At 42.9% G+C, this 14,592-nt stretch overlaps 1 protein-coding gene across 1 annotated transcript in view; it reads right to left on the bottom strand.

Annotated features, from left to right (window-relative positions):
* hepacam2 (HEPACAM family member 2) overlaps window positions 1–14,592 on the bottom strand; it is a 104,744-nt gene that overhangs the window by 74,770 nt on the left and 15,382 nt on the right. The window contains exon 3 of the mRNA XM_078227876.1: window positions 8,244–8,528. Coding sequence (XP_078084002.1) covers window positions 8,244–8,528 — 285 coding nt within the window. The remainder of the gene's footprint in view (window positions 1–8,243; window positions 8,529–14,592) is intronic.

The raw sequence follows: 14,592 nt of genomic DNA, 5'->3' as shown, positions 1-14,592 counted from the left end.
CGTATTAGAGTAGAATGTGCTGTGAGAATCACAGGGCTGGAGGAGATTACTGAGAAAGGTTTGGGCAAGACTATGAAGAGATTATAAGAGGATGAAAATTTAAATTGGAAGCATTGGGGGACCAGGAACCATAGGCAGGAGTGATAGGTGATCAAAATGGAACTACAGAGTTCTGGATGAACCGAAATTTGTGACAAATTAAAAGGTTGACCCAATGGGCTGGACTTTCAATCTGAGGTCTGGAATCTGATGCTCAGATTATTTCTGGGTCCCAATTCTGCATTATGATTGGAACACTGAGACAGCAATATGCAAAATCCTGAATTGGGCCAGAAGTAAGCTCGATGTCCAATTAGTGGCACCAGGCATGGACTAGAGGTGGGAATTGGCTCTGGAGTGTGATGTTCAAAGGCAGTAGATAACCATGGCTGGACTTGCCACTGCCTTGCAGATTAGAGCAAACAGGCCAGCAAAGGGTCAGCAGCCTCACAGTGGTGCAATAGTTCTTAACTTGTGCTTAAGCGATTATCACTTTGAGCTTTTAATTACTTATCCAACAGAGCCAAGAGTTCCCCAGTCACCTTCAATCCCACTCAAGGGAAGTCAGAAGAGGGAAGGATCCTGTGTTGCTCTCACAGGCGGCACGGTGGCACAATGGTTAGCACTCACAGCGCCAGGGACTCAGGCTCAATTCCCGGCTTGGGTCACTGTCTGTGTGAAGTTTGCATATCCTCCCCGTGCCTGCGCGGGTTTCCTCCGGGTGCTCCGGTTTCCTCCCACAGTCCAAAGATGTATGGGTTAGGTTTATTGGCCGTGCTAAATTGACCCTAGTGTCAGGGGGATTAGCAGAGTAAATATGTGGGGTTATGGGGATAGGGCCTGGGTGGGATTGCGGTCGGGCTGAATGGCCTCCTTCTGTACTGTAGGGGTTCTATTCTATTCTATGCTCCTGAACCAACGTCACTTTTGGATACAGCATTCAGCCTGATCTGTTTGTGCTGGCTCTCTGAAGGAGCAATTCACCTCGTGCCATTGTGCCCACCTTCTCCTTACAGCCCTGCATATTCTTCCTTTTCAGACAATAATCCAATTCCCTCCTAAACGAACCTGCCTACATCACACTCACAGGCTGTGCATTCCAGATCCTAACCAATCACTACATTGTTTTCCCTTGTGTCGCGTTTGCTTCTTTTGCCAATTACCATAAATTTGTGTCCTTAGTTCTCAACCCATCCACCCCACCAATGGCAATCGTTTCTCCCTATTTACACTCTCCAGAATCCTCATGATTTTAAATACCTCTTTCAAATCTCTTCTCAACCTTCTCTTCTTCAAGGAGAATGGTCCCAACTTCTCCAACCTTTTATGTAACTGAAGTTCCTCATCCCTGGAAACATAGAAACCCTACAGTGCAGAAGGAGGCCATTCGGCCCATCGAGTCTGCACCGACCACAATCCCACCCAGGCCCTACCCCCACACATTTTACCCACTAATCCCTCTAACCTACGCATCCCAGGACTCTAAGGGACAATTTTTAACCTGGCCAATCAACCTAACCCGCACATCTTTGGACTGTGGGAGGAAACTGGAGCACCCGGAGGAAACCCACGCAGACACGAGGAGAATGTGCAAACTCCACACAGACAGTGACCCGAGCCGGGAATCGAACCCGGGACCCTGGAGCTGTGAAGCAGCAGTGCTAACCACTGTGCTACCGTGCCGCCCTGGAATGGTAAATCTTTTCAGAACCCTCTCTAATGTTCTGCATCCTTCTTAAATAATGGTGAGCCGAACTATATTCAATGTTCCAGTTGAGGCCAAATCAATGGTTTAAACAGGTTTAACGTAACAGGTTTAACATGGTTAGGTGCATTGACCCGAACAGGTGCCGGAGCGTGGTGACTAGGGAAATCTCACAGTAACTTCATTGCAGTGTTAATGTAAGCCTTACTTGTGACTAATAAATAAACTTTAAACTTTTCCTTGCTCTTGTACTCTATGCCCTTTCTGATAAAGCCCAGGATGCCATATGCTTTATTATCTGCTCTTTCCACCTGCCCTGCTACTTTCAATGGCTTATATAGATATACACCCAGATCCTGCTGCTCTTAGACTCCTTTTAGAATTGTATCCTTTATTTTGTATTATTTCTCCCCATTTTTCCTGCCAAAATTAATCACTTCACATTTCTCTGCATCAAATTGCATCTGCCACTTTCCACCCATTCCATCAACCATTTTGAAGTTTTACACTATCCTCCTCACACACTGTTCACTCTATTTATAAGTTTTGTACCATCAACAAATTTTGAATTTGTGCTCTGTACACCTATCATTAGCATATATCAAGAAGGTGTTGGGTCCTAACACCAAACACTGGGGAGCTCCACTATAAAATTTCTTCCCGCCCAAACCTGCCACTGATGGCCTGGGAAATCTTAGGGACAGCACAGTGGCACAATGGTTAGCATTGCTATCTCACAGCGGCAGGGACCCGGGTTCAATTCCCAGCTTGGGTCGCTGTCTGTATGAAGTTTGCACATTCTCCCGTGTCTGTGGGTTTCCTCCGGGTGCTCCGGTTTCCTCCCACACTCCAAAGATGTGCAGGTTAAGTCAATTCGCCATGCTAAATTTACCCTTAGTGTCAGGGGGACCAGCAGGGTAAATATGTAGGGTTACGGAGATAGGGCCTGGGTGAGATTGTTGTTAGTGCAGGCTCAGTGGGCTGAATGGCCTCCATCTGCACTGTAGGGATTCTATGATGAAACTTCTGTCCCATATATCTTGATACGGTCACCAAGGGGCAAAGGGAGCTAGATCTTTGGGTCTAGAAGTAACAGAGCAGATGTCAGAAAAGGAGATGTTTCTGGAGAAATTTTGGTGTATATTTATAAGAATGAGAATAAAACTGAGTGAGGACAAACCATTGTAAGATCCCACAGCATAGGAAGAGGAAGAAGTCACTGTTAAAGAAGTTCCAGCTAAGATCAAGTAGGTACCACTAGAACCAAATGACTGGTCAGTGGAGAAGGATAGTTCAATCGATTTGGTTGAGTGCAATGATTTAACACATTGTCGTCACAATCGCAGGGATTGCCATTCATGATTTTGTTCAGGGATTTCTCTGGTTCAGTGGGAGGAATTGAAACCCTATTGACAAAAGAGATTTAGATAGATCTTGCAGGAAACAGCAACATGTTCACGGCCATGACAATTAAAAGAAAGTGTTGACTTTATCCACCATCATCTACAACCTCAGGATGTCCCAAGGAACTTTACAGTCAACGAAGTACTTTTGAAATGTCTTTACTGTTGAAAGGCAGGAAACTAATCAGCCAAACTACATATAGCAGGGTGCCATAAAAACTAATGTGATTAATTTGTTTTAGTAATATTTGTTGAGGTATAATTCGTCGAGGCCACCAGGGAAAACACCACTTCCCTTCACAGAGAGAAAAAGTGGGTGGAAATAGGATGATGGCTGGTGAGGCCTGAGGGACAATTGATTGGCTTTTTGATGGCATGCTTAAATAAAGGATGCTCTTGCCTAAGGAGAAGGAGCCATTCACAAGGTGCTATGGGGACCAAGAATGGATTTTGGGTAGTCAAGAGTTTAGTGGGAATAGGGTTGAAGAAGCAAAGGGATTTTTTTTTAACTGAAAGGAACGGTTGATGTTTTGGCTACACAGAATTCCTCAGGCAATGGCAAAACACATCTGTTCAGAAGCTAGAACAAGTACATTTGCATATGTGTGCTTGCTATCCATTTAGCATGTTAAGCTTACTGCAATGAGTCATAGTTTTCACCTAATAGAGTATGTCCATGGAGGAAGTAGGCATGAAGCAATATACAACAAAACAAAAGAAACAAACTCATCAGCCCCAGTCAAAATATCAACTCCTGTCTCCCATTAGATATTACATTTATTCATGATTGTTACTTTTTAAAACATTCAAACTGATTGCAACTTTAAAATAAATGTACATACGTATTGACTTCATTTGTGAGGTATTATATTTGAATAACTTCTGCTTCAAGTGAGATTGGTTCTCCATCAGAGACCAGCCCACTTTAAAATTTGAATGAGCTCACAAAGGACATGGGGAGTTAGCAGAGAAACTAGAGAGGCAAGGTGCATGGTTGGGGTATTGGGGAGACCGGGAGATGGTTTGGCTTAGTTGCAAACTTAGAAGAAGAAGTTGAATGATAGTCCGTATCTTGGTCATGAAGAGATCCATAAACTCCTCAAAAGTGCTGTTCAAGATGAAGGTGGAGAAATTTAAGGAAATAGTTGGTAGTTCAGGAAAGGAATAGATAGAAATTACAACAAAAATAAACAGGCTGTTTAAAAACTGGCTGTAAATGTTTGTATAGGTATGTAAAGAGAAAAAGATTGATAAAAACACATGTAGGCCCCTTACAGTCAGAAACAGAAGAATTCATAACAGGGAATAAAGAAATGGTCGAGGCATTAAATTCATACTTTGCTTCAGTCTTCACAAAGGAAGACATGAATAATGTACGAGAAACTCTGAGAGAAACAAGTTTTATTGAGGAGCTGAAGGAAATCAGCAAAATTCTTTGGACCCTGGATTAGTTCCTACAGATTGGAATGTAGATAATGTAAGCCCACTGTTCAAAAAGGAAGGTAGAGAGAAAACAGGGAACTATAGACCAGTGAGCCTAACATCAGTACTGAGGAAGTTGCAAGAGTCCATTATCAAGGATTTCATAACTCAGCATTTGGAAGGCAGTGGTATAATCAAACAAAGTCAGCATGGATTTAAAGAAGGGAAATCATGCTTGACAAATCTATTGGAATTCTTTGAGGATGTAACTAGTAGAGTTGACCGAGGAGAACCAGTGGATGTGGTTTATTTAGACTGTCAGAAGGTTTTCGACAAGGTTTCACAGAACAGACTACTGTGTAAAGTTAAAGCACATGGGATTGCAGATAATGTCTTGAGATGGATAGAAAGCTGGTTAGCAGATCGGAAGCAAAGTGTTGGCATAAATGGATCTTTTTCTGATTGGCAGTCAGTGACTAGTGGGGTTCCTCAGGGATCTGTGCTCGGACCCCAACTGTTCACATTGTATATTAATGATTTGGACGAGGGGACTGAAGGTATTATCTCCAAATTTGCAGAGGATACAAAGTTAGGTGGGAGAGTGAGCTGTGAGGAGGATGCAGAGACGCTTCAACGTAATTTGAACAGGTTGAGTGTGTGGGCAAATGCATGGCAGATGCAGTATAATATGGATCAATGTGAGGTTATCCACTTTGGTAACAATAATAGGAAGACAGATTATTATTTGAATGGGTGTAAATTGAGAGAGGTGGATACTCAGCGAGATTTTGGTGTCCTTGTGCATCAGTCACTGAAAGTAAGCGAGCAGGTACAGCAGGCAGTAAAGAGGGCAAATGGTATGTTAGCCTTCATAGCGAGATGATTTGAGTATAGGGATAGGGATGTTTTGCTGCAATTGTATAGAACGTTGGTGAGGCCAAACCTGGAGTATTGTGTGCAGCTTTGGTGTCCTTATCTAAGGAAGGATGTTCTTGCTATAGTGGGAATACAGCGAAGGTCTACCAGACTGTCATATTAGGAGAGATTAAGTTGGTTAGGATTATATTTCTTGGAGCTCAGAAGAGTGAGAGGGGATATCATAGAAACTTAGAAAATTCTAACAGGGTTAGACAGGGTAGATTCAGAAAGAATGTTCCCAATGGTACGGGAATACAGAACTAGGGATCATAGTTTGAGGATAAGGAGTAAACTTTTTAGAACTAAGAAATAAGGGGATCAGGGTTTATGGGAAAAAGGTAGGAGAATGGGGATGAGAAAAATATCAGCCATGATTGAATGGTGGAGCAGACTCGAAGGGCCGAGTGGCCTAATTCTGCTCCTATCTCTTATGGTCTAACTGAGATGAGGAGAAATTTCTTCATCCAGAGGATGGTGAATGTGTGGAATTCACTACCACAGTATGCAGTTGAGGCCAAAACACTATGTGATTTTATGAAGAAATTAGATATACCTCTTGGAGCTAAAGGGATCAAAGTATATAGGGGGAAGGGGGGGATCAGGATATTAAATTCGATGATCAGCCATGATCATAATGAATGGCGGAGCAGGCTCAAAGGGCCGAATGGCCTGTTCCTGCTTCTAGTTTCTATTTTCTATGATCCACCCTTGCATGACCCCCTCGTATAGTCACCCTGTAAAAACCCCTGCTCAAGCCCAATCCCCATGGCACTGCCCCTGGCACACTGGTGGCGCCTGACTGGCACCGCTGGGGTATCTGGTGAGCCCCGCCTGTGTGCCAGATGGGCCCTACAATGTTGGCACTGCCCAATGGGCACTGTCCAGCCATGCCCCTGACCACCTGGGGGTTTCAATGGCCTCTGAGTCTTCCAGTGTGACCATAGTGTCAGGTCTCTGTTAATGGAGACCAGTAGCAATTCTCGCCGTTATTGCGCCATGCCCGAAGACTGGAGAATTCCGTGCGCTGGGATTTGAATGGGCTATGTATATTTAAATGATCATTTAAATATGATGATCAGCTTTGCGCCCTTTCTGGGTGTGATGGGTTTGCGCCATTAGAAAGGGATCAAGTGACTCACAAGCCTTGGTGCCGGATGCAATACCGATCTTTAGGCCCACGCGCTATTCTTCAGGATTGGCGCGATCTGCATCAGGCACAGTGAGGTCAGAAAACCACCGCCAGAATATCTTGTCCATTATCTTGTGATAATGTTTCTACTTGAGATATGGTACATGTTCCAATTCAACTTCGAGCTCCATTTGTACTCCTGCTAATGGCTGAGTATTAAGTTGGTGTGTGTGCCAACTCTACCTTTTGAACTAATCATGCCAGAGGACTGAGATCCTGCTCATGCCAGGATATTCTGTGCCTGTTTATGGCGAGATGTAACCTTTCTAACAATGTGTGGATATTATGGATGGAATTTTACCAGCTCGCCCTGCCCACCGATGGATCACGCCTGATTTCTTGGCTCTCTCAATTTTATGAGAACTGGATTTCCAGCGAGATCAACCCTCGCCGGAAATGGGTGAAAGGCTGAATAAATTATTCAAATTCATTCTAATGTTAATTTCCATTTGTTTAGGGACCCCGGCGCTCATTCGTCCGGGCCCACCTGCCTTTATGGCCTCGCCAGGAGAGGTTCTCTCTGGTGAGGAAAACAGCTGCTCCCTAGGAATGGAGAACAGTCATGTTAGCGACACTGGTGGAACCAGAGGCCATTGAGGCTCCCGGGGAGGCTGAGGGCAAAGGGGTGGTGCCAGCCTGGCAGTGCCACCCTGGCACCTTAGTACTGCCAGCCTGGCACCTGGGCAATGCCCACCAGGTACATTGGTACTGCTCACTGGGCAATGCCAGGGAGGGCCTATGGGGGCCTATAGGGGCAGGGTTTATGGGGGCAAGGCATGAATAGGGCGGGGCATGAAGGGGGCAGGGCATGAAAGGGCAGCCCAATCAGGGGGATAAGGGGGTGTCCGCTGCCACTGTGCAATGGGATTGGATCAGGGGGGACCCGCTGCCACTCTGCAACAGGATCAGATCAGGGGAGAGGGGCCCGTTGCCACTCTGTAACAGGATCGGATTGGGGGGGGGGAGGCGATCAGTCTGGGTGGTGGAGAGATAATAGGGGCTACATGGTGGGGCTCGCGATCGGGGCAGGGGGAGCTGGTTGAGGCTGCCTGCAGCAGCAGTGACCTGACAGCTCTCTCTCTATGTGTCAGACTCGCTTTTACAATTGTGCATGTGCAGCATCAGAGGTCTGCACATGCACAGTAGCTTCTTCTAAGGCTAGCTGGCAAATTAAGCCCAGCCCACTGCTTGCAGCAGTTAGAAACAGTCTATACCATTTTTTCAATGACTAAGTGCATAATATTGGGTGTGAAAACTCACCCAAAAAACAAATCAGGAACTCTCCCATTTTCATGCTCGCTGAACACTTAGAATCATTCTTGTAAAATTCTGCCTTATATTCCAGTTGCTGTCAAGGTTCTGTGTTGTTGTTGTGAAACCTGCTCATTATCATGGCAGGGTATATTATTAGTGGTTGTGAAATTGAACCATTTTATTTGTACTGCCATCCTGGGCTCCCATTTCTTTCAACATTATAATAGTCTCAATAAATGTCAGCACCGAAAGTAATCAACATTACCTAACACAATGAACTGTTCCCAATATCAATGTTTAAGATATGACTTACAGTAAATGTTCGGTGCAATCGGTTCACTTTCATTCATACTGATTGGGTTCCTTGCCACACATGTGTAATTGCTAAGATCATCTTTTAAAACAGGAGAGATGAACAGCATCTTGTTGTCTGAGGAGAAGGTGTGACGAGAACTTGGCTTTAAGGGCTTTCCATCTTTTAGCCACTGATAAATGACTTTTGTGCCTTTATTCACAGTACAGGTGAGTGTTGCATTGTCTACGTACTCCACTGCTCCCCAAGCTGGATCACTGCGCACCACTGGTTTAGAAACAGGAACTGCAAAGCAAAAGGATTTTCCACTGTGTCACTAAGTGTCACAACTGATGGCCTTAATTTAAACAAAATAAAGCTAACTGCGGACTTTGCATATTACTCATCTATTTTTAATGCAGTTTCGGAATCAATTGTGCAGTAGATTTTATAGATTAGTGCTCCAAGTGCAGCACTCCATCTGACTGGAAAACAATTTGGGTGTGACAGTCTGCTGTCTATTATGGCTTGTATTTCATTAAAATGAATCACAAAAATAAAAATGACCACATTTTAAAAATAACTACAACAGAGAGTTCAATCAGACTGCCACATATAAATTACCTTCAGTGTAAATAATTGACATCTTAATGCTCTATTCTTGAGTTGACAGATATAAGATTCCAGTCAGGTTCCAGGCAAACACAGTGCAGATATGTCAGGATTTATTTCTGTTAGGATTCACCCTTTTTAAATCATATTTCAATACTCAACAATGCAATTACTAAACATTTCACATTTATATCACCACTTGAGAAGCATTAAAGGACCATTGTTGCAGACTGTGTTATGACTGGCTGCTTTTGTTATTGTCAATGCATCCTCATTTTAAACTAGGGACCGGGAAAGGAGAGAGAGGAAATGAACTTCTACCATCTCACTCACAGTTTTCACAAAATCAGGAATTACACCAAAAAAATAGGAATTTCAGTTCTTTAACATGTTGTTCAAAAATCTTTATCTTGGCCCAGTATGAATGAGCAATGTTAGGTGAGAAAGTCAGAAAGGTGAGCAAAACTCCACAATAGCTAACACGTTACATTACCATGGCTGAACACCGGCCATTTGCTTTACATTGATGATATTTTATGACTATCTTAGTCCGCATGGATTTTTTAAAATCGCCAATTTCATTTCTAAGCAGGTATCTATCTCAATCTTTTTGAAGCTGTGAATCAACAATGCAAACTGTTTTCCTTCTGACCAAGGTCTCATGGGGGAATGGTAACTGAGTGCTTACTCTACTGGAGGGCAGGGCTAACACTTCTGGGACATGAGTTTCCAAGTTCCATGATGAGAGCTGGAAAACTTAAATTCAAATAATAAAATAAATTTTAAATAAAAAGCTCAAAAATTGCAACCATGAAACTATCAGATTGTCCCAAAGACCCATCTGGTTCATTCATGCCCTTCAGGGAAAAATAAATCAGCCATCCTTACCCTATCTGTTCTATAAGTGATTCCAGGCTCAAAGCAATGCGGTTAACTCTTAACTGCCATGTTTTTGACCAAGCTGACACTGAGACCCTCATGTTCCATGAGTCTAATTTTTGCTACACAATCTTCAATGTGGTACTGTATCAAATGCTTTCCTAAAATCCATATAGACAGCACCCACCACATTCACTTCATCAACCTTCTCCATGACTTCATCAAAATATTCAATGAGATCAGTTAACTATAATTTGCCTTTTACAAATCCATGCTGACTTTCCTTAATTAACTAAAACCTCTGCAAGTGCCTGTTAATTTTTTTTTGATTGTGGAAATTAATAAGTTAATAGTGTTTCTAAAACATTATCCAGCACCAATGTTAAACTGATTGGTCTGTAGTTACTAGGAATACCCTTACTCCTTTTCTTATGCAAAGATGTCACACTTGCCACTTTCCAATCCTCTGGCATCTCCCCACATCTAGGGATGATTGAAAGATTATGGAAAGCCCTTCTGTTGTCTACATTCTCATCTCCTTTAGCAACCTTGGATGTGAGCCATTTGGATAAGATGATCTATCCACTTCCTGTAAATCCTGTCTATCAATTTTTACCCCATGCTTTACATCTACCATCTCTGCTTCCTTTGAGATTTTGTCGGCTTCATCTTCCCGAGGAAGCCCCTGTCCTCAAAAAGCAGGTCCAATCCAATCAACTACTACATCAATCTACTCTCAATCATCAACCTCATAACGCAAAGTGTCATTGACAGTGCTATCAAGCAGCACTTACACACCAATAATCTGCTCACTGGCGCTCAGTTTGGGATCCAACAGGACCACTCAGCTCCTGACCTCATTACAGTCTTGGTCTAAACATGGACAAAAGAGCTAAATTTCAGAGGTGAGGTGAGAGTGGCTGCCCTTAAGATCAAGGTGACATTTGACCAAATGTGGCTTCAAGGAGTCCTAGAGAAATTGAGATCACTGTGAATTAGGAAGAATCTCCACTGATTGGAGTCATACCTAGTACAAAACAAGATGGTTATGGTTGTTAGAGGCCAATCATCTCAGTCCCAGAGCATCATTGCAGCTGTTTTTCAAGGCAATGTCCTAAACCCAACCACCTTCAGCTGTTTCAAAAATAATCTTTCCTTCATCATATGGTCAGAAGTGAGAATGTTTGTTGGTGATTGCACAATGTTCAGTTCCATTTGCAACTACTCAGATAATGAAGCAGTATATGCCCACATGTAGCAAGACCTGGACAATTTTCAGGCTTTGCTGATAGTTGTGGCTAATGCACTCATGCCATGCAAATACAAGGCAGTGACCATCTCCGTCAAGAGTCTAACCATCTCCTTTGACATTTAATAGCATTAACATTGTTGTATCTCCAACCATTTAACATCCTCATGGTTACCATTGACCAGAAACTTAACTGGACCAGCCACGTAAATCACTGTAGCTGCAAAAACAGATCAGAGGCTGGTGATTGACTCAATTTCTAATGCTGCAATGTCTTTCCAGTTTTAAAGTAGACAAGTCAAGAAAGTGATATAATACTCTCCACTTCCTGGATAAGTATAGTTCCAACAACATTCCAGGAGCTCAACTCCATAAAGGACAAATCAGCCAACTTGACCTACAACCCAACCACATCAAATATTCACTCCTTCCACCACCGACACACTATGGCTGCAGTCTGCAGATACACTGTATATCCAAGATGCATGAAAGCTACTTGCCAAGCCTTCTTTGGCAGCACCACCCAAATCCCTGACCTGTAACACATTGTAGGACATGTGTATAGGTGCACTGAAATACTAACACCTCCAAGTTCCCCTCCAATCGTATCCTGACATGGAAAGCTGTTATGATTCTTTCATCATTGCTGGATGAAAATCCTGGGGCTCCAAACTTAACAGCCCTGTAGGACCACCTTCATCACATGGACTGTCGTGGCTTAAAAAGGCAGCTCACTACCACCTTCTCAAGGGCAATTAAGGATAGGCAATTGCCAGCAATGCCCTCACCTCCTGAATGATTAAAACCAAAAAACTCCATCAGCAACAAACATCCACCTTGTGGATTATCTTTTTAAATACATTGTTGGGGGCGAGGCACGCTCTTCCTGCTGCTAGACACAGGTTCAGCTGTGTGTGATTTAATGCTAGCCTGGCTGGCATCAAAACAAATTCACACGCTGACTGACGCCATGATTTGCCTAAAGAACTCCCACTGTGCGCAGCTCACACCCTCACCCACATGGTGTCTGGCACAACTCGCAGCAGAAATGTGCATGCGCACCACAGACGTCATTTTAGATCTCTAAGGGCACTCAGTCCATCGAAAGAACAGGCACTTTGAATTTTAATTTTGCGCCATAGGTGTGTGAGTATTGGAGTGCGTGAGGCACAGAAAAAGAGAGAAATAGAAAAGGAAGAAATGAGTGAGGAAACAATCACCCAGGTTTTGCAAATCTCATGAACATAGGATTCAGATGGCTCATAGTGCAGACTTATCAAATTTGAATATTTTATTAGCCCATGAAAAGATTGTCTGGACAACTTGGCTTTTAGAACACATGGCTAAAGAGTGAAAATGTTCCTGTAGCAGTGTCTCGGTGACTTACAGGTGCTGGTGGTAGGAAGGTGGACTAAATATTCACAATGATAGAGCAGCAACTTTTAGGAAACACTGCCCCTTTTAGTGCTGCACATCCTGCTGCAATGTTGGAGGGTTGCTCCTTCACTTAAAGCACTTGGGTATGCTACTTGTAAAAGTCTCACCAAGCAACCAAGCCAGTGCAGTCACCTTGGCTGCATGTGCCTGTCTGCAACTGAGAATATTGGAGATTGAATGTGAATAGGCAGCTCCTATTTCTATACATTTCCTGTGAGGCTGCTGAGTCTGGAACAAACCTAATTTGGAACTGCTGCAACATCTGGGAGATAAAAGTTAAAGCTTTGTACGCAATTATTATACTTTTGCATCTACTAAGTTACTGAGTAAAGTTGGATGGCTCTCATTTCCTACTGGTGGATATAGCAACTTTAGAATAGTAAACAAATTGGTCATAATTTTCAGCTTCGCTGCTGGGGCTGTTGTCTAAGGTAATCTGCTGGAATTATGCAGCCAACCTTGTCTGCAAAATGGAAAGAGCTGAGGCTGGTCCTTACTAACATACCTCAGGGTGTTTGATGGGATCTACACACACAAACACCTGAGAGCTGTTGACTCTGGCGAGACGTCCCCTGGCATTTGATCATGAAGTCCTGTTCCCCCATTAAACCGATCAGAACCTCAAAGGAATGCCCACTCTCACGAGTTTGTGTGCTTGGTTCAGCATTAAATTGAATTATTGAGGGGAGGATTTTTAAAAATATATTATGGATTACCTAGGAAAATCAAATAATGCCCAAATATAATATTAGAAATACACAACAAGAAAGACATTTATGTGAGTAAACCAGGACCCAGGACTCTTGATGCACCCATTTGCATGGATAAAGTGTGAGCCAAGGGCAAAATCTCATTGTGAGATTTAGTAGATTAATTGAATAACTATGTTACTTTGATGAGGCCTATAGTGTTGCTTTGTTTTGTCCTCTCAAATTAAGCCCATAAAGTCCAGGCCAGGTTTTATGATGAATGGACATGCAGCATAACAGTCACTCAGTGAGACATTATCTTGTGAAATTAGACCTTGTGAATGAAAAGAACAATTTGAGAGAAACTAATTGTTAATGAGTAGAGGATGTAAGCGGTTGCTATTGTAGTGCAACGAATACAGAAAAATGCTGGAAAATCTCTGCAGGTCTGACAGCACCTGTGGATAGAGAATAGAGCCAACGTTCGAGTCTGGATGACTCTTCGTCAGAACAGCTCTGATGAAGGGTCAACTAGACTCAAAACATTGGCTCTATTCTCTCTCCAGAGATGCTGTCAGACCTGCTGAGATTTTCCAGCATTTTTCTGTTTTTGTTTCAGATTCCAGCATCCACAGTATTTTGCCTTTATGCTACTGTAGTGCACTTGTCTGGATTGTTTGTTACAATGCAAGGAGTTTATAGTGGATTTATTCTGACATGATTTATCTGAAGCATTCTATGTCTATTGTAACTGGGGAAACCATATTTGTCCTGTATTCCAAATTTGTGCAGTGTGAGAATCTTCAGTAATATTTGCAGACAGCAAAAGAATTGAATGAAAGAATTAACCTTGAGACATTTGCAGGTAGCTGCACCTATAGTGAGCATTATTCTATGGAATTATTATTTTTTTTATTCATTCATGAGGCATGGGCATCACTGGCAGACCAGTATTTATTGCCCATCCCTAGTTGCCCGAGGGCAGTTGAGAGTCAGCCACATTGTTGTGACTCTGGAGTCACATGTAGGCCAGACCAGGTAAGGACGGCAGATTTCCTTCCCTAAAGGACATTAATGAACCAGATGGGTTTTTCTGACAATCAACAATGGTTTCATGGTCATCAGTAGATTATTAATTCCCGATATTTTTTACTGAATTCAAATTCCAACATCTGCCGTGGCGGGATTTAAACCCAGATCCCCAGAACATTAGTTGAGTTTCTGGATTAATAGTCTAGCGATAATACCACTAGACCATCGCCTCCCCTCTTATCAAATGTGTGCTGCAAAAATATTCCAGCTACATCAACTTGAACTTGAATCTCACTCTGAAGTAAGTTACTCTGAGACCTGTCACATATTAAGAAAATACTTTGGGAGATCTTAAACTTACCTGTAAAATCAGCAGTCTATCTGCTGAGAATTAGTGCTGGAGGTGTAGCTCCTTCTTAGGAAAGATAATGTGAATGAAGAAGTTCCAGGACAAAGAAATAACCCTGCATGG

Source organism: Mustelus asterias, chromosome 2 (genome assembly GCF_964213995.1).
Source record: "Mustelus asterias chromosome 2, sMusAst1.hap1.1, whole genome shotgun sequence".
Lineage (NCBI taxonomy): Eukaryota > Metazoa > Chordata > Chondrichthyes > Carcharhiniformes > Triakidae > Mustelus > Mustelus asterias.
This window is presented reverse-complemented; position numbering and strand designations above follow the sequence as displayed.